Raw genomic sequence first — 21211 nt, 5'->3', positions numbered from 1 at the left:
GTGTGCAGTATTCCAGAACCCTGAACAACAGTTACAAAGGCTCCCTATTCTTAAACATGCCATTTGCCTTCTTAACTACTTGTTGGACCTGCTCACTTTTTGTGATTCATGCACTAGCATGCCTGGATCCCTCTGAACTTCACTCATTTACAATCTCAAGTGACTGTTAGAAGGGTCATGCCAAGAAAGGATACAGAGGAGGTAATTTATGCAAAGAGATGGCAAAGCTTGAAGTTGGACACAGGACAGATTCAGTTTTTGCTCTTGGTCTTTATTGGTGGGGCTCCTCAGAGGTACCATCAGCCAGGTTTGTCACTTAACCACAACTTGTCTGATGTATGAAGAACTTTGGGGTGTTGGATGAATTCAGAATGAAAGCAAATTGACAGATGTCAGAGAACTGGCTCACACAATGATTGATTTGTTGGTTTTCATTTTGCAGTCTGTGACATTCTATGCCTGCAGGGGTTCAAGTCCCTGCTTGTTCTGCACTCGGTGTCATTTCTCTTTTAGTGTTGGCCCAACCTTCTTCAATCTTTCTCTTAAGGAGAGCCTTAATATGTCTCTAGTGGCAGTCTGGATGGGAGAGAAGCTAAGAATTAAAACCACTTGATTTAATAGCATCCAGCAATGCATAGCCAGCAGCTCTGGAAGAGAACAGGTGTTTATTGAGGAAAGTGCACTGGTGTTTCTGACTACTTGATGTGTCATTCTGAGGCTCCAGAATGACTGCTCTTCAGTGAGGTCAAGGAAGCTGAGCCTTTGTCTGCACATCCTATTAAGTCTGTAAAACCTGCTGTTAACTCAGTGTTCACTGGTCTATGGCTTTTCTCTCTATTATTGACCAGCAGCCCTACCACAGGACTCCCTTTCTGGGGTAGATTATAGTTTACTTTCTTGTGTGAGGTCCAATTCAGCCAAGGTTTCTTCCATTCTCTTTGTCCTTTCTATACACTTCATTTTAATACATCTGTAATCATAAAAACTCTCATCAAACTGCTTACCAGAATGAACTAATAAAGCAGCTGTGTATAATGAGAACAGCTTGGAGAATGAAAATTGGTCTCTGGCCAAATGCCATTTGACCATCTGCATAAGTGCTGCTCAATCTCGGTTAGTTTCACTGCCGCGTTTCCCCGCATCCAAGACAACCCTGCTATATGAAGAGAATTCAAGCTGTGGTCAAATTCGGAGATATGCCACTCATCAACATTTTGTAGTGACCAAGCTCTCTTCTTGAGTTCGACCCTAATGCCGCTCTATTAAATTATGTACTTTGGTTTCCAATGTTGATATTTTGGCACACTAACCAGAACATTGTTGGGAGTTAAAATAACTCCAATATATTGATCTGTCCACCAGAGTGCTTAACATCAACCAATGTCTCCTTAAATTGAAAGATCTGGTATCATTTTATTGAGTTTTTCACTCCTAAGGCCTTATTTCCAGGTAGGATCACTTTCACAATGATAATTTGTGAATATGTCACTTTAATCTCTTCTTTACACAAATCTCATTTTAATTGAAACATCTATTCAATTGCCTGTGTTGCATCCTTTCATGCCAAATATCTCCCCAGATCTCCCAGTATTAGTTTCTCTGTATCTATCCTACTGAGTTGAGCGAGAGGGAGAGAGGGAGGGAAGGAGGGGGGTGGGAGAGAGAGAGGGGGGGAGAGAGATGGGGGGGGAGAGAGAGAGAGAGAGAATCTCTTCATCAGTTTGTATTCTCAGATTACTTCTCAATCTTCTAAATTTAAGGAAATACATGATATGTTATGCAACCTGGCTTTATCATTTTATTTTCAACTCTTGATATCCTTTAAGGGGAACTGAGATTTCCTCAAGCACAATACTCCATAGGTGTCCATTTGATCACAATCTGTGCAGTATTGCATCACAGCTTCACTTTTCAATTCTAGTCCCCTTGTGATAAAGATCACCCTTCAACTGACCAGTCCTTAAAGTTTTGATGGTATTTTTTACTTGTTCATTAGCTTGAAGTGACATGTACATGGGCATCTAAATTACTTTGCTCCCCAAAGATCCTCCTCATCCTTCTTGATTAAAAAATATTTCTCTTTCTCATATGGAAAATGGGTGACTCATTCTTCTCTACAATGAAGTCTGACTGTCATAAATTTCCCTTTTTTTGTGACCTCCTCTTCTCAACTGCACAACTTACTACTTCTCCTAACCAGGGATATGCAAGGACATTTCATTTAACATGCTCCTATCCTTGCCATATCCTTGGTCCCAGGGCTGGTAGGTTTGCCATGTGAGGATTGGTTGCATTGAATGGGACTATACTTTCAAGAGTTCAGAAGAATAAGAGGAGTTCTCAGTGACACTTAACAAATTTGCACAGGCTTGACAGGCCGGCTGGAAGGAGGGTATATCCCCTGCTGAGGAGTCTCGAACCAGTGGTCCAAATAAAAGTTGGACCTTTTACAGCAGAGATGAGGGGAAATCTATTCATGCAATGGGCAGTAATCTTTGAAATTCTCTGCCCAGAGGACTGTGGAAGCTCAGTCATTGAGTTTAATCAAAACAGAGATTAGTAGATCTCTTAATGTTGAAGGAATCAAGGGACATAGAGATAGGGCAGGAAAATAGCACTGAGGTAGATGATAGATGGATGGTAGATCAGCCCTGAAAAGTCAAAATGGCCTACCCCTGCTCATATTACTTATGTACATATGCCATTGCCCTTTCTAAAACCACCACTGTAAATAATTCCATCTCCTCAGGTACTGGTCCCTCTTCTTAAAATCTGCCATTGCCCAGCACCTGCACCCCACTGAGAAGAAATATGGCCTAATTTTTATTACAAAGCCTCGTCCCCCTGATCTTCTTTTAACTTTATCATCCTCAAAGGCATTGTCATTTTCCACATAGTTCAACATTTGTATTTTTCTCTCTCCAACAAAGTTTCTGCTTCTGGTGCAGAAACAATCAAAGTTGCAAGAAATATTCTCTATGGACCCTTCTTTTCCTTATATCCATGCTGACCATGGCGATGCCGTCCAGATACAAGGTAGTCAGCTTCCCCATAACACCGCAGGCACCTATCTCTACCTCCCCGATTTCTCTTGACAAGGTTTCCAACAACATGCGGACAGGAAACTGATGTGCCATCCACTTTTGAAAGCACGTCAATTAAAAGTTAGGAAGGCTGAAGCTGTTTTATTTACAGCCACATCCACAATCTCCACATCACTGCCCCGTATTCCACCAGTCTGAAAAGCTGTGGGGTAGATAATACAGGCAATCACTGAACAATGGACAGTTCTGCAGAATCCCTGGGATTGCTGAACTGTGGATCTTCATAGTGTCCTGGCAAAGGGAAGAAGATTCTCAAAACATTGGTGAATGAGAACAAAGGCTGGTCACGTTATGAAGGAGCCTGAGTGTGCATTAGGGCAGTGCACTGATATTTAAGAAAAGCCATAGGGCTAGAATGACTGCAGAGAGTGGTGAATGTGGTGACAACATTCAGCTTGCTGACCACACAAGTTTCACAGGAACTTAGAATAGCAGGAGTGGTTGGAAACACTCAGCAACCTGCACACTAGTGGAGGGAGTGAGGTAGATGAGGCTGCTTTGGCTGAAGCACAGAGAAATACACCACAGAATCAGGCCCTTTGGCCTATTGTGTCAACACTGATCATCCATCACCCAGTTACACACCAATCCTACATTAATCATATTTTTTATTCTTTCTACATTCTCATCAACTCCCCCCTCCCCCCCAGATTCTACCACTGTGTTCTCATTTCATTTCACCAGGGGCAATTTACAATGGCCAATTAACCTACCAACTATGTCTTTGAAATGAGAGAGGAAACTGGAGTGCCTGGAGGAAACCCACACAGACACAGGGAGGACATGCAAACTCCACAGAGACAGCACCCGGGGTCGGAATCAAACCCAGATCTCTAGCGCTGTGAGGCAGCAGCTCTACCAGATGTGTCACTGTGCCATATCCACATGAGTACAATACTCCTAACTTCTAACATAAAGCATATAAAAAAATAAAAAGCCACACTGAAATACATACAGCAACTCAATTTTTCACTGTCACATGAAGCAAGAAAATGCCATGCTGACATAATGGAACTGAAAACACGACACATGAAGGGGAAAACAGTGTGAACAAGTATTCCCTAATAAGGTCCTACAAGGGATTAAAACCTGTGCTCACCTGGAAAACTGTAGCTCCATTCACATTTGTAAAATTAAATAGTTATTTCTGTGCTAAAATCATTTTAACACTTTCCCTGAAGTAGGTGCTTTCCCTATCAGAGTTACTGGTCTGGAAATCCTGGCAGTAATCTTATAGTGCTGGGAATGCTGCACATTGGGACTTAAGGCCAAAGCCTGCCCTACTTGTCTCTGAACCCAGGCCACTGATTTAAAAACAGGAAATGCAGGGAACACTCAGAAACTCAGGCAGCATCTATAGAAAGAGAAGCAGAGTTCACATTTCAGGTTGAAAGTGGGGATGTTCACTGATGAATGCACAAAGTTCAATGGCTCAGCAAATGAAGCAGCCCATGACTGCATGCAGCAAGACCTAGACAACATTTAAGTATGGGCTTACAAGTGGCAAGTAACATTTGTGCTACAAAAGTGTCAGGCAATGACCATCTCCAGCAAAAGAGATTCTTAACCACCTACCTTTTCATTCAATGGCATTAAAATCACTGAGTCTCCTACCATCAATACCCACTGACCAGAAACTCAGCTGAAACAGCCACATAAATACCACGGCTGCAAGAGCAGGTCAGAGGCTGGGTATCCTGTGTGAGCAACTTACCTCCTGACACCCCAAGTCCTTTTCAACATCTACAAGACACGTCAGGAGCAAGATGGAATACTCTCCACTAACCTGCATAAGTGCAGCTCCAGCAAACACTCAAGAAGCTCAGCATCACCCAGAATAAAGAAGCCTACTTGATTGGCATCTGAACCACCACTCTTAAACATTCATTCCCTCTACCAGCAGTGCACATTCGCTGAAGTGTGTACCATTTACAAAATGCACTGCAGTTACTTACTAGGCTGCTCGGCAGCACTTCCAAAAACCTGAGACCTCTATCATCATGAAGGATGAGTGTAGCAGGTGCATGGGAAAACCATCATCCACAGGTTCTCCACCAAGCTGCACACCATTCCTAACTTGGAAATATATTGCTATTCCTTCATTGTCATTGGGTCCAAAGCCTGGAAGTCCCCGCCCAATGTCACTGTAGAAGTAGCCTCATCAGAAGGACTGCAGTGATTCAAGGTATGTCTCATCACCATCTTCTCTTGGTTAATTAGGAATGGGCAATAAATGGTGCCCTTGCCAGTGATACCCAGATCTCAAAAATAGTGTGTAATACAGGTAGACCCAGGTTACACAAGAGTTCTGTTCCTGAGAACTATCCATAAGCTGATTTCTACTCGTTTTTCTATAGCTACCATTTTACTCTACATGTACTTGCTATAATTCTTTCATTTCATGGAATTATCACCCTAACATGACCCATAATTAAACTAATGGAATATACACTTTATCCAGTCATTAATGAATACCATGAAACATTTTATAATTATTAATACTAGCTTAAAAATGCTTTAAAAATGTATGGGAGAATTTGCGTAAAGTCAGATTTCCTTAAGTCAGGTCATTTGTAACCCAAGGAACCCCTACAGCTCTGAATACCATATTAAATTCATCATAATCATCCTCTGGCTGAATCAGTGAAATCTGCAAAAGGTTAATCAAATCTCACATTAAAATCGTAGGAACTAGCAAATAACCTTTCTCAGTAGGATCATCAAGCTGTCGGCTTTTCTTTGGGCTTTAGTAAAACTTCAATTCAAGTCATGGTGAGGTTACTTTGTGGAGAAAGGTTACATAGCAATGCCACTCAACTAAAATGAATTGTGCTGTATTATGGCCCAAAGACATTTTCTACAGGAAATTTGTTCAAAACGATATTAGAACTTTATGATTAATATATTTGACAAACTACTATGAAAACAAGTGGATTTTACATCATCAGAGCACATTTGATGCTCCACACTACAAGATGACAGAAATAGATCAGTACGTTTAAAGTTACTTATTGATGCAAGTTTATTTCCGGTGGCATTGCACACCAGAAATCTATATATGCCAAGGGGGTTTAGTGGGGATAGTTGCAACAGAATGGGAGGACAGGTGATGAAGGCTGGAGAGTAGAAGAGGAAGGATAAAGATCATAGCTGATCAAATCCAGATAAAAAGTAAACAAGGGAAGAGGAGAGGAAAGGATAGAAGGGCAAGAGGAAGATGATTAGCAGGTATGGTTGAAGAAAAAAAAAGATGAAAGAGGGTTGGTAGAGAGAGGAGAAACATAACTGAAAGGATGGGGGAAGGGGGAAAGGATAGGTGAAAGAGAGCTGCTGGTGAGTGGAAATGGAGAGCTGGAAAGAAGGATATGGAGAAGGATGAGAAAAAGAGGAGCAAGCAAGTGAATAAGCTTAAATGTGAGTGGGAGGGAAAGGGAATAAGAATTCATTGGTGAGGAGATGAGCATAAGATTGGGAGAAATAGTAGGCATGGGGAAGAGAACAGTGACTGAGCAAGTACTATAAATGATGGAGGTCATTTCATTACCTCTTCACTCTCAAGACTACTTATCTTTCCTTCTCTTTGGTTCCCCTCATAATGTGTGTGTGTGTGTGTGTGTGTGTGTGTGTGTGTGTGTGTGTGTGTGTGTGTGTGTGTGTGTGGAGGGGGGTGATGGAGAATCTATTCAAGTGGGCAGGAAAGGTTGCTTGCTGCTTCAAGACATAGCTAGCAGGGTTGGAGGAAGCTCTTTGTATTTTTTTTTATTGAATGTAAAGTTGAAATTCAGAGTGGTGGAAGATGGAATTCACTAACGCATGGATTAGTTGAGACAGATACCATTGGTGCATCCAGGTGAAATAAGTACATGAAGGGACAAATGATATTGGATTTGTGACCATGGTGAAATGAAATAAGGTGGAAGGATGTTCATTTGGATCCTAAACACCGGCACTGATCTGTTGGGTGGGATATCTTGTTTCTGTGTTGTTAAAATTTTATGTAATAGTTAGAGAGACTCATGATTCTCTGTAATTAGAAGAATTACAAGGTTTTAAAAATGGCATATCATTCAGAAAGTGTTGACAATTACTTGAATCAGATGGTGATATGCAATGATATAATCATAGAATCACAGAAAATTTATGTCAGAAAAGGAGAGCACTTGGTCCAGTGTGTTTATGTTGTTGGAAATAGAGATATCCAACCTAATCCCACCATCTGACACTGGACCCATAGCCTTGGTCACTGCTCTTCAAGTACACATTTAAGGATTTTTGTTTCTACACATTCAGGCATGGAATTCCAGATCCCTATCATCCATGGCTTTAAACAAAATCGTGTCTACCCTCTAATCATTCTACCTACTTCCTCAATGAATCCATGTAGACTGCCCTTGTTTAACCTGCCTTTTTGAATGGAGGCTTATGCTTTCCCTTAGAACTGATTCTAAGATATCTTTATTAGTCATGTACATCAAAACACACAGTGAAATGCATCTTTTGCGCAGAGTGTTCTGGGGGCAGCCCGCAAGTGTCGCCACACTTCTGGCGCCAACATAGCATGCCCACAACTTCCTAACCCGTATGTCTGTGGAATATGGGAGGGAACCGGAGCACCCGGAGGAAACCCACACAGACACAGGGAGAACGCACAAGCTCCTTACAGACAGTGGCCAGAATTGAACCTGGGTCGCTGGCGCTGTAATAGCGTTATGCAAACCGCTACACTACTGTGCAATTGAAGTTAAATAAATTATCCTGTAACTATTTGGTTTTACATTTTGTCCACATTTTAAACAACAATAAGCAAGCAACCTCTCATCAATGGGCACCACTCAAGGAGGACAGAAGAAATGAAATGAGAACACAAATTGATGGAAATGTTCAGTAGGTTCAGCAGCATCTTTGGAAAGTGAAGTAAGGTGTCAGGTTGATGACCTTTTGACGACTGGAAAAAGCTCGTCAGAGCCTCTGCAATCTCCATCCTTCCTCTTCTTAACAGTCTGAAATATATCTCATCTGTGCCTGCAACCTATAATTTTCAAAGGTGCCAAATCCTTCAATACTTTCTCTTGTACTATGTTTTTCCCGACCGAAAGTTGGAAGAGCTTTACAGAGAGGTCCACATCTTGAGGTATGAAAGCAGACGGCAGTTTTTACTGGGTTATTTGGCATTCGCCTTACTCATTCTTTGGGGATTGCTTTACATCTTCTAGTTGAAAAGGAAAATTTCAAGGTTAGATGCAAAAGAAGAATGGATGACGGACTGTGTTTGGGTACAAGCCACTAAGTAGCCAAACCCTATAAGTACAACAAGATTATGGAACCAAGATCCATATTAAATGCAAAACATATTAAGAAAATATTGGCATTGTATAAGTGGTAAAACAAGTTAATAGGAAGACAATGATATGGCAAAATGCATGTATGTTAGATTTTTGATTTACGTAGGTGTTTTGAATTAAATCACCATGCATAAGTGGATGAGAAGACTAAGGCACCATGGTACCAAGGGCTTGTCAAATAGGAGGCAGCACGGCAAGGGGGATAGATACTGTTCTCTGTAGCTCCGAGCATGATTCCCAAAGGCTGTGTTGCCCTCTCAATCCTTGGGGCTAGACAGGAAGCTGGAGTGGGAGAGGAAAGATCCAGTTGTTGTAGTTCTTTAAGTTTGACAGGTTGATACAACAATGACATTTCTTCTGGCTGGATGTCAAAAACCAGGGATCACATACTAAAAATTAGGGAATACAAATGAGATGAGAAGACATTTCTTCATCCAGAAGGTAGTGAACCTTAAGCATTTTCATCCAAAGAGGTTTGGGGAAATTCAGTTACAGGTCCTCCCTTAGATACAAACGCCTGAATTATGCACATACGAATGAACATTTGGAAAACTGGCAGTATGGATTTGCCAGCTACTGTGGGGCTGCAGGCATCTTTGGCTGCTTGGGAACTCAGTTCGTGGCTGCATTTCCTACGTGTGAACTGTCCAGGTTACGAACGATTCACAGGAATGGAACCCTTCCTTAACCTGGGGAGGACCTGTACTGAGTATGCTCAAGACAGTGATTGACAGATTTTTGTGTATTAAAGGAATCAAGATTAGTGCAGGAAAGTTGCCCTGTGGTAAAAGGTCAGACATGATCTCATTGAATGGTAAACCAGTTTATACTTCCTATGGAAACTGCTCAGCCAAGAACTGCTCAAATCTGGCTGCTGAAATATGACTATATCAGATCAAAATATAAATATGCATTCAGACTGTTTGGAGGTATTGTCACCAGCCTGCTCTAATCACTTGTTCTTGCAAGTTAATATTCAATTATATCACCACAAGGTGTCTCTTCTATTAAACTGCTTGCAATTTTAATTTCAATGAATCTTGAGAACAATTGATGTTCATTTACATTTTTTGAAGTGAAATGAATTTACTCAGATTATGTATTCCAATAATAGCTACTTTAATAGAAAGAGATGTGCCTCTTATATTGAAATAATTTTTTCATATTGTCAGTGACATCATGAATCACTGTCATCTCCTAAAAACCTGCATCAGTTTCCCTGACTGAAATCATCATGTAAATAAACTTAATTTTTGATAGAATTCAATTGCATCACACACAAAAATATTGCACGATGATTGAATTTCTATACCTGTGTGTATTCTGCTGCATTTAAAATATTTTTGTACTCTATGCATTCAATGCATGAAAAAAATCAGTTAGTGCACAAGTTCTCTGTGCATAAAACGAGGAGGATCCTGGGCATATGCAATGACATCAAACAGCTTGCAAATTTTGCTTTCACATTACTTATGCAAAATTGTTCGACACCTCTGAAACCTGCAACCAATTTAGTTCATGCACCCTAAAGGGTGCTTTAATGGAAGGCACGCTTTAATGGCACTAGTCAAAAGGATCCTGACCTTAACTATACTGATGTAGGGAAGGCATCTACAGTCTTGCATTTCTCTCCAGGAAGGCTTTCTTCAAGTCTTCTGTTCAATTAATTGCTCCCAGCCACCACTGCCCCAGTGCCCAAGTCTAGCTGCAGATATGGTAGCACAATGGTGCCACTGGTAGAGCTACTGCCTCACAGCTTCAGCAACCTGGGTTCAATACTGATCTCTGGTGCCACCTGTGTGAAATTTGCATGTTCTCCCTGTGACTTCCATGTATTTCCTCCAGGTGCTCTGGTTTCCTTTCACATCCCAAATTTGTGTGTTAATTGGTGGACTCTGGGAGGAATTGATAGGAATGTGGGAAGAATAAAACTGGATTAGCATAAGATCAGTGTAAACCGGTACTTGATGCATGGTGCAGGCTTAGTGGGCTGGAGGCCTTTTTTAATGGTGTATGACTCTGAGCTCAGGCACTACCTGCAGCACCAATCCTCTCCCTCAAGCCTCATGATCCCCCACCCCCAATCCTCTCCTGATCTTCTATCTAATTAACCCTTCCTCTATTGTGACCCTGGTTCTCTTTGCGAATCTTTGACACTTATCCCAACCCATTGTTCCCTAACTCTCCTCTTTCCCACTACCCTTTGTTACTAATGCCACTGATGGCCTCTTCACCATGACCATTAATCCATCAGCTCTCTCTCTCTCTCACCTGATCATTTCTCTCCTATGATTATCTGCCCTTTCTCACCCCGATCCCCAATATGCTCCCAGACACAACTTCCTCCATAACCTCCACTCTTCAATAAGGGAACTCATGGCTAACAGCCCATCTGCAAGACTATTCAACTGCGCCCAATGACTTGGGTCATTTGTGTAATGGAAGATAGCTGTCTAGGGGTTCTCACACAAAACTGGCACATACCCCTTATCCCTTAATATTAGTTTTCTGTTCAGACACTTTACAATTTCCAGGCCAGCAACTTTTCACTTGCTCTTCTGCTCAATGCACCATCTAACTACCATCATCATTCTGAGCAACCACTAATGATATGAGATCCAAAGCAGTTGTGGATTTAGAGAAAATGACTGAGCACATAAAGGAACGTTAATTCCTACTCCAATAAAAACTACAGAACTCATTCAAAGATCTAAAGACTACTGCCACATTATGAAGCTTCTGTCAGATAAATGTCACCTGGAAGTCCATTTGTTAGATCCTGCACATAAATTAAACACCTACTAACAGCAAAGTCTTGCTGAGGTAAAGCAAATCCTTGTGTGAATCAGATAAAGTTGTGCATTCACTAATATTTGCTCAGTATAGGATAATGAGTGTCTCAGTCTAAGTTTTCCACTCCTACTTTAGCATGTAGCTGAACCTTCTGATGAAATGACTGCACGTATACCCAAAGCAGATGAAAAAGCATCACCTCATGCACTAACAAAACTGGAGTTTAAGTCTGAGATGAATGATTAAAAAGTTAATATTGACAAAGATGACTTGAGATGTGTGTCATAATACTGCATATTATTGTCAAGTGCTTGACATTTCATTGTTTTGTAGGGCTGTACAAAAATGTTTTGTGGTTCTGAGAAATATGAAATAATTTTCTGAGGTATGTGTAATTAACAGGTTAGGGGATGATCAATCTTTAGTCTTGTCTCTACTATGCCCTCCAGGAACACCTGGTGCATGGCAGGCCAGTACATGGAGGCCACTTATAAATGCAGCACTACATTAATTAAACCTGTGAACTTCATTTTTTCCAATAATCCAACTGATATGATAAGGCTTATGGTAGCAGCCTGAGTTCACACACCACAACATTCCAATTGTAGATACACTTCTGGCACATCATATGAGGATATCAGGTCTCAGTCTTCATAGAAAAGCAACTTAAGTAAGGGAGTGTGATATCAAAACACCACAGAAAACCCTGAAATCCAATGCAATAAAAATGAATTTAGTTAATCAGTGTATGGAAGCAATAACCTTGGTTACAGGTCTTTATTCAGAAACTGTTCAGCCCTAGGTTAGCTTTATCTGCTGACAATATTTTGATCCAGGTGCCTTTCTCAACCTGTGTGTTTTGTTTGAGACAACATGTATGAACACTGCATGGGTGAATTAAAGACCAGTTTATACTAATGATCCTGGAGTTAGATTATACATAAATGGCATCATATTGGCATATATTATCCATATTAACTTACAAAAAGCATGAGTACTTTCCACTTATTACATGTGACTATGAAGCAACTTGATCTATTTCTGTGTACATCATAGCTCAAGATTAAGAGAAAATGCTTCCCAAAAGTACATTGTTATCGGTTAAGTAGCCTGACAATCAATGTGTTATGGGGAGAAATATAAGATGTATGTATTCTTAAAACAATAATTAAATACTGAAATACAAATTCAACCATTCATTTTAAAACATCATTCAAAATACAGAGCATCACATTTACCTTCAAAATGACACAGTATTCCCCTTCAGCATACATTATGATTCCATTACTCTGCAGTGTTCTCAAATGCAGCCCCAATTTCAGTTCATGTCTTTTGCTGTTTTCAGCCACCCGATACTTAATATAGCTGTTTCCAGCAAAACTCAGGGACGCATGACCTGGATGAATGAAGGAAAGCCATGCTGAAACATTAATATTGCTCTTAGGTGAAATTTGGTGAACACATCACTCTGGCTTGATCACCTTATGTTTAATACAAAATATAATTAACATTTTGTGCTTTTAAGAAAATATGATACTATTTATGAATGTTATTCTTTTTGTTCAATTTTAAATATCCTGTAGTTAACTCAATAACATTCCAATACAATTTTGTAAATCTATCAAACAAGGCTTGATTATGAAGGTGGAGGATATTATGGCAAGGGACTGACAACCTGGAAACTGCAAAAATTCTACTGCTAAGTGAGGTGAAAACCAACAAATGAAAGCAACATCAAGTAGGATCAAAAGTTAACATTCAGATATTGTTCCAAATATTTTCCCCATCTTGATGTGGATATCAATTCTTCAATTTTATTCTCATCATTCATTTCTGAAAAATATTGTGCTCAAGGACATTTGAAAGGTTATTTAGAAGAAATTAGGGCACAATACTGGAGGGAAGATAGAAACGCAAGTCTCAAACTCTATTTCCTTGGGTGCATTCAAAGTAATGTGGATACTAATCCCAGAAGTATTACACCGAACCCGCTGAATGGCTTATGCAATTTTAGGAACGTTTATTATCAAAGATTAATTTTGCTTTTCTCAAAAAAGAAATATGCAACAGCATGTAGCAATTATAATTATTCTTCAGTTAAAAAATTCAGATATAAATAAATGAATGAACTTGCATATTCAAATATATTTTATATATTTAGCACTTCTCACATCCTCAGAACATTCCCAAATGCTTCACAATTACACTGAAGTGCTGTGCAGTAATTGCTGCAGGCAAATGTGACATCCAATTATCACTGGATCAGTCATTTATTATTATTGAATTTGAGCAACAATTTTCACACATAATTTATTCTCTGACATGCATGACAATTCTAAGAAAGAAGAACAAAATTAAGGTGAAAATTGATTAATGTTTTAGTTTATAAGGGTAGGAGCATCAGACCATGTAAAATATATTAGAATATTCTATGATGGAGAAATTAATCTTTAAGGACACAGATACTTAGGAGTCCAATTGGATAATGCTTTATTCTTCCAGTGTCATGCAATTGAACATGGATTTTTCCATTAATGAAGCGTGATAATGACCATTTCCTGGTCACTTAGAGTAACTCAGAAAATATGGATGGGAACACGATTTCTATGTCAGGGCTGCATGTGACGGTGGCGTTGCTTGTTCAACATCCATACTGAACTCACACCTCTTGGTCCTAAATGTCTGTCATTCCCAAGCAATATAATTTTACCAGGTGCAAGGCCTTGGTTACAAATGAATTTTACTGTGGTGGAACAAGGAACAAAATAGGTTCAGTCTTAACAGACCTGTGCCATTCTGGCCCATTTTAAGGTTTACTTGAATCTTAAGACCATTGATAATATAATCACAATAATATGATAAATAAATTATTTCTAGGCATAGACTTAAGTACTTCCTTCCCTAATTTAGGAAAAGTCTTTTTTGCACACCCTGTGGTTTGGACTCCAGAAGCAGATGTTGGCATGGGTTAATAATCTAAATAATTGCCCTGTAAACTAGTCAGCTTCAAAGAACTGACTTTTATATCAGGAGACACAAGAGACTGCAGATGCTGGAACTGGGAGCAAAAATCAGACTGCTGGAGGAACTCAGGAGGTCAGACAGCATCTATGGAGGGAAATGGATAGTCGACATTTTGGGTCAAGACCCTGATACTTTACATCTGACTAAGTCAAAAGGGATATATTCTCAAAATGTCACTTATTTATTTACTGATTGATTAAAAATATAAATTACTGTATTGTTGATTTGCCATCATTCCCTGACTATGAGATTAAAATACTTGATTTCATGTTTTCAACATTTTAAAATCTTAAACTACACAAAACAAAATCAGCAACGATGTAACTTTTGATGATAAAATCACCTTTAACTTGATTCATAGATTCATTTACTAGTCATTTACTATTTTTCTCATTGCTGATCTCCCTTTATGGGTGCTCACTCCTTTTGTAAATAGTGATCCCTTTCTGTCTAAGCACTCCTGAAAATAATTCACCCACACACTTGCTTTTTGCCTACCTGCCTATCTTCTGCAACCCCCCCACCACCCACCCTCCAATCGGGTATAACTCAACAACATGTATGACAGCTGCCATCAACCGAATAAGATACGATACGATATCTTTATTAGTCACATGTACATCGAAACACACAGTGAAATGCATCTTTTTGCATAGAGTTTTTGCATCTTTCTGGGGGCAGCCCACAAGTGTCGCCACACTTCCAGTACCAATATAGCATGCCTACAGCTCCTAACCCCTATGTTTTTGGAACGTGGGAGGAAACCGGAGCACCCAGAGGAAACCCATGCAGACATGGGGAGAATGTACAGACTCCTTACGGACAGTGGCCACAATTGAACCTGGGTCACTGGTGCTGTAATAGCATTATGCTAACCACTACACTACCATGCCTGCCCTGTGTGTGCCTGTCAGACTGAATGGTTAAAAAATGGCAATGAACATCAGAGGAACTGGACAAAAATGGCTCACGATTCAGTCTTTGACCAGTACTCTTACAAATTCAAGGAAATTTGGCAGGAACTCCGACAGGAACAACTATTGTTATAGTTATTGTTATCGTGAATATATGATAATGTTGTGTGCCACAGAATGGAATCTGAACATTAAGTGAGCAACTCTGTAACTAATTATTGCATTTGTAATTCAGGAAATATGGACTTACTTCCAAAATTAGATAGATGCTCAGACAGAACTCATTCCAAAATGCATTAAGATGTAATTAAACACAGAATTTATAGTCTCGAATACTGACGACTACTTTACCTGAACAGTGCCATTCTTAGACTGCTCTAGTCACTGAGCACTCTGTGTCTTTTCAGCTTCATGTACATAACTTATTTCTGCAAACTAGCTGTAATTATTGGGAGCAATCTGTTGTGATGGATTAATGAGTAAATTCAGTCACTGTTCACATTTCACAGTTTACATTAGAAATGCATAATTTATAGCAAGAGAAAAAGGATCTTCTATAACATTGGGCATTGTAATTTAACAGCTGTTGCCTGATACTATTGCTTGTCATTTGTTCTCGCCTTAATTACAGAAACTTCAGTCAATTAGAATAGAAGTTAATTGTTGAATTAAAAAATAATACAGTTATACAATTCATTGTCCCTATATCCTTCTCGCAATTCAATCTAATTTAAAATCTTTGTGTGAGTGATACTTATTCTTAGTAAACTCAAGGTCAAGCAGGCCATAACTGTTTATCGAAAAGAATGTCAGCAAAATTCCGTCAATCTGCCTAACGGGCTTTATACATCTCTCCAAGTATATCCATTCTACACAATAAAGAGAAAAGTAATCAGTCATTGTTTTAACCAGTGCTTGATTATTAAATTTATGGAACAGAAATATAAAAGTGAAGGTGTTTTCTTCTGAGCAGAAATGTACCTTTACTCTCTGCCTTCCTTACCTGAACACTCTCCAAGGTTCCCTGGTGGACACTGACAGACATATGGTCCATGGCCTTCACTGCCTCTAATGCAATGCATATCGCTTGGGCAAGGCTTGTCTTGGCAAACATCAGAAACCACAGGGCAGAGTTCACCTGTTGCAGAAAAGGAAACAAACTTAGGGAAACAGTCTCAGTCAATCCCTCCTTGAGCCTATAATTACGTATTCCTTCATACTTATATAGTTATATGTATTTACCAAGTAGATATTCTCCCCTTTGGCTTCATTATATTTGATAAATTTGAAGTAAAAGTTTAATTTCCTATATTACTCTGATTCTTTAACACAAGGTATTAAAATGAAGATGCCAATTTTTTCACGTTAAGAATGGTATGTTGCTGATTTATTCACTGCAGATGCTAATGGACTGCAGGATATCTTTACGGATACTGTTACAGACTCAAATTAATGTCACATAATTATAACCATATTCTTCTTGTGCCAAGATCTATCCACTGACATGTTGAAGTCTGTTGAAATGAGACAAAATTTTTGCAAGTTATAATTATCTAAGAATTTACTCATGATTGATATGAAACTGAGACACACACAATGAAGGTTCTAGGATTGATTCACAGTCTTTGTGAGCTAAATGACTCTTATCAGGGAATTAAAATTGGGAACTGCATGCTTGGATTAAAGATGGAAAATGAGACATCAAGAAATCTGCTCCTCACTGGTTTATCCTGGAAAGCATGAATGTATTTATGACACAATCACACACACATGTATGACCAGAACAGTATTAGTTGTGATGATCATCCAACAGCAAAGTAGCTTCCAACACTCTGCTAAAGCTGGGGCACAAAGAACATCTGTTCGCTAAAGTACTGGACATCATGCATTGCTCATGGAACTGCAACTTACCATGAATTTTCATAAGATTGGAGGGAAAAGGAGGCACAGTTATGACAAGTGTCTGTCACATCTGAGTAACAGTGCATTACAAAGGGAGTAAATAAAGCTAAGTAATATATGATTGACAATGTTCATCATATGCACACTTGTACAATTTCTAAACCAGTCATGACAAAAGTGCCAAAAATGACAAATTCTCTCCACTGAATGCATCATTATCCTGACCAGCCCATCAAAGACCCAATCTAAAGCTTGTGCATGAAACGAGAGTGGTGCCCTTTTATTGTTCTTGAAATCACCCGGACTTTAAACCCATCTGTTCCTGCTCAAGATCATCATTATTTTAAAGGTGGTAGTAACTGGTTCAATCTATGATCCCAAGGTGGTAAAGAACAGGAAGGTCAGGTGATCCATCAATACCTTAGCTGAGTGAGAGTTACAATATACCTCAAAAGCAAGTGAAAATACACTTAATTGAGTTTAGTTAAACAAAGTGATGGACATTTTTTTGTTCTCAACATATTTTGAGAAGATTACAATGGCGCAGAGAAGGACTCAACAGAACACAAATGCAAAGAAGTATTTTGACCCAGGCAAAATCTAATCAGTCAATAATCCTTGCTAGACAGCACTTGAAAAGAGTGCGTTTTCCCTCATTTCACTCCGCAACTAATAAAGTCCATAAGAAGATCAGCTGTGGGAACATTCTTGCAGTCCCTTTTTATAGCAGACTCTAACTTGTTGATGGCTGTAAATGTGAAACAACACTGAATTTTTATACCTCCAAATTTCAATGGGCCTCTGATGACAGCATCAGTACAGGTGAAAGATAAACTGAACAAACGTTTCTTTGATTTTGTTGACAAGGACTCAAAGCAGAGAAAAAGAGCAATCAAGAATAGCCTGATGCATCCACGGGAAAGAAACATTTATTTTGATCCAGGTGAGGGTAGAGTCTGATCAGAAAGTGCCATCAATTTTATCAAAAGGAGGCAATTTCATCCACTGAATGCACAGATTGTGAATGGTGCAAACATTTCTTCAGCACATTGATACATGGTACCCAGGACCTAGCCATTACTCTTATTCTCAAACCTATTTTTGTTCTAGGGTCTTCTAAAGTGTCAGGATAATGGATAGGAAACCCAAGTACCACTTCAATTATGTCTGATAAACTCCTCCATCATCCAAACCTAAAGGTGTCCAGTGATTAAGCAGAGTTTAGCAGTTTTAAGTCTCAAAAAACAAACTGCTGTTGGAACTCAGTGGGTCAAGCAGCATCTGTGGAGGCAAAGGGATAGTCAACGTTTCAGGTCAAGACCCTGTATCAGGAATGAGGTAATCTTGACCTGAAATGACGACTATCCCTTTACCTTCTGACCCACTGAGTTCCTTCAGCAGTTTGTTTTTTGCTTCAGATTACAGCATCTGGAGTCTCTTGTGTCTCCATTCTTAAGTCTTATTTTGGTTCTTGAAGGGGGAGGTTGGGGAAAGACAACAGAATGGTCTGGAACTGTTTCTGAGAATTATAGTGGCCATGAAAATTTGGCCATGTTATCCATGAAAATTTGGCCATTGCTATGGAATTGGTTCTTCCATTCAAAGATGAGCAGGTAGACAGGGGAGGGAAAGGATAGTTTGACATGGATGCTGAACAGATGGATAGCGATCACCGATATGATCCTCTCAATATAAAGAAATTTAAAATGAGGTTTTAAGACACATAGTTGTGAGGCTCAGGTAGTACCAACAGAAGTGTGGGATCGTTCAGCTTTGACTAAATATGTCCCACTAGAAATTATGAATGCAGTGAAAAACACGATGTGCTGGAGGAACTCAGCAGGCTAGGCAACATCCGTGGAGAAAAGCAGGCGGTCAACGTTCCGGATCAGGACACTTCTTTAGGACAGATTTCCATGCTGCATTTCTGTTTTTCAGGATTTCTATTCTTCAGGATGGATTTCTATGCTATATCATCAGGATAGATTCCAGCATCTGCAGTCCTCTGTTTCTCCTGAATGTAGTGACTTGTTTCTCCTTCTGTCTTTACAGACCTGGACTTCTCTTACACTGCTCTTGGCAGTCAATTTTACAACATTATTTCAACCCATCCCATCTTCCCTCTCTTACAAGCTGCTCATAGTGAGAGTTTCTAAGGTGCGGCTACAAAAATTCCCATGGGCATATTTCTGTATGCCATTATGAAAGTTTTTTTCCCACAAATTTCTCCATCTCCTGAGGATAGTTTACATGGCATATTCTGCTGCATTGTTAATTAAATGATTTTATATTGGTGTGACAAGTTTGATTCAGGATCTTGATCGAATTGTTTTAAATTAAACTGGGTTAGTAATAAGACGAGGTTTCTGTTAAATACCTGTGAAAAAGTTACCGCTTTTCAAGATCTGGTACTTCTCTTCCTTTATTGTTGCATCACACCAGCAAACTGATGCTTTAAAGCATAAATAGGGCTTCCAAACACATTGCATGTCACTTATTGGCCTCTAAAGTGTTACACCAGGAAATGCTCAAAAACTGCAGCATGTACTCATGTTACTGGATATCCCCCTTTCTCGACTTAGTTATTTTGTAAAATGGGCTCATCAAGTAAGAAAGTGTGGCTGTAATTATCTTAGTGTATCTTCAGTAGTATATTTAAACTACAATGTTCTGCTTGGAAAATTTTATATCCATCCTCACAAAAGCTTCAATTTTGAGTCGTATTTCATAGCGACATAAAAGGAGGTCATTTGGCCCATGCTGGCTCAGAATCCAATTCCCTGACTTACTTCCTGCTGCGCTATTTTCTCTCACATGCTCATCCATTTACATCTGATTCTCCTATCACTCACCTGCATCAGGGGCAATTTATGAAAGACTATTCACAAAACTACCAGCACACTTTGGGGATGTGGGTGGAAACCATACCGACTGGGAGAAACCCATGTGGTAACATGGACAACTTGCAAATTCTCACAGCCAACACTGGAAGTTTGCATTGAATACAGGTCACTGGAACTGTGGGGCAGCAGCCCTTCTTGCTGCACCACTGTGCTGCCCATTTGCAAATCTGAAACTGCACAATATCTTGGTAACATCAACACATTTTAAACAAAAGTAAAAATTATCACATTAACTTGCATACACACCGTAAGAACTTACATTTAAATTTACTGATGTGACAGTTTTTAAAATACATTTCGGGAGATTTTCCCTGTGTTTAATACTACTCACCATTGCAAGCACACGTTACACTTCTGTAATAATGAGGGGACACAAAACTGATCCGTGCAGTACTGTAGGTCGTAGTGGACTGTGGTTCTGCAGAAATCATCGGCTCACAGTTGCGTTCTTGGCACTCCTCAGCCGGGCAACTCTTGTCCATGATAGCGGAAACGAGAAGGCCGTTCTCAAAATCCCTCTTTGCATTGCTAAGCTTTTGAATTAAATAAGCAGTTTTATAGAAACCGCTTCTAAACATCTGCACTGCCAACAAAACCTCAAGCTGCTGTGTGCCTGCGACTGGCTGGATACTAATAATATGAACAGTGTCTTGCTTTTGGGCCGCAAATAGGTTCTGAAGGTTTCGCCTAAATCCATGGAGATAGAGTCCAATAAAATCTTCAGGAGAGATGTTTTCAAACTGAATAGTTATTGCATTGTTTAGCATTTCCTGAGTCACCTGCTCAACATGAACCACTACATCAACAGGGACAGTGAACCGCCCATCACTGACAGACACATTTAATATATACTTGCCACTATCCAGTCCCCCAAGTGCAATAATCTTCCCATCTTGGCTATTTATACTGAATAGACTTCTTTGGTCTGACCTGAAGCTGTAGCTAAGAACGTCATACATATCCTGATCTGTAGCATGGATTTTTCCTATCACGCCTCCTGAAAATTCATCCTCCATTGTAGGAATAAAAATCTCAAGTGGAATAGCGGTTGGTTTGTGAATGCTTTCTTCAATCACACGAACAAGAATATAGGTGGAAGAAGTCAGTGGTGGTTTGCCAGAGTCTTGAGCCTGTTGTAGTATGAGCAAAAACAAAGATATATAATTGATACATTTTTGGTCTGAGAGAAAGCTTTAAATATGGGAGAAAACACAAGACATAAACAATTT

The 21211-nt window shown here is 39.5% G+C and overlaps 1 protein-coding gene across 1 annotated transcript in view; it reads right to left on the bottom strand.

Annotated features, from left to right (window-relative positions):
- The window catches only part of LOC127576094 (protocadherin Fat 3-like), a 554951-nt gene that overhangs the window by 31268 nt on the left and 502472 nt on the right, over nucleotides 1-21211 (bottom strand). Inside the window, exons 21-23 of the mRNA XM_052026479.1 lie at nucleotides 20314-21112; nucleotides 16181-16315; nucleotides 12478-12635 (exon numbers count right to left, since the gene is read on the bottom strand). Of these exons, the coding sequence (XP_051882439.1) occupies nucleotides 12478-12635; nucleotides 16181-16315; nucleotides 20314-21112 (1092 nt within the window). The remainder of the gene's footprint in view (nucleotides 1-12477; nucleotides 12636-16180; nucleotides 16316-20313; nucleotides 21113-21211) is intronic.

Source organism: Pristis pectinata, chromosome 11 (assembly GCF_009764475.1).
Source record: "Pristis pectinata isolate sPriPec2 chromosome 11, sPriPec2.1.pri, whole genome shotgun sequence".
NCBI lineage: Eukaryota > Metazoa > Chordata > Chondrichthyes > Rhinopristiformes > Pristidae > Pristis > Pristis pectinata.
This window is presented reverse-complemented; position numbering and strand designations above follow the sequence as displayed.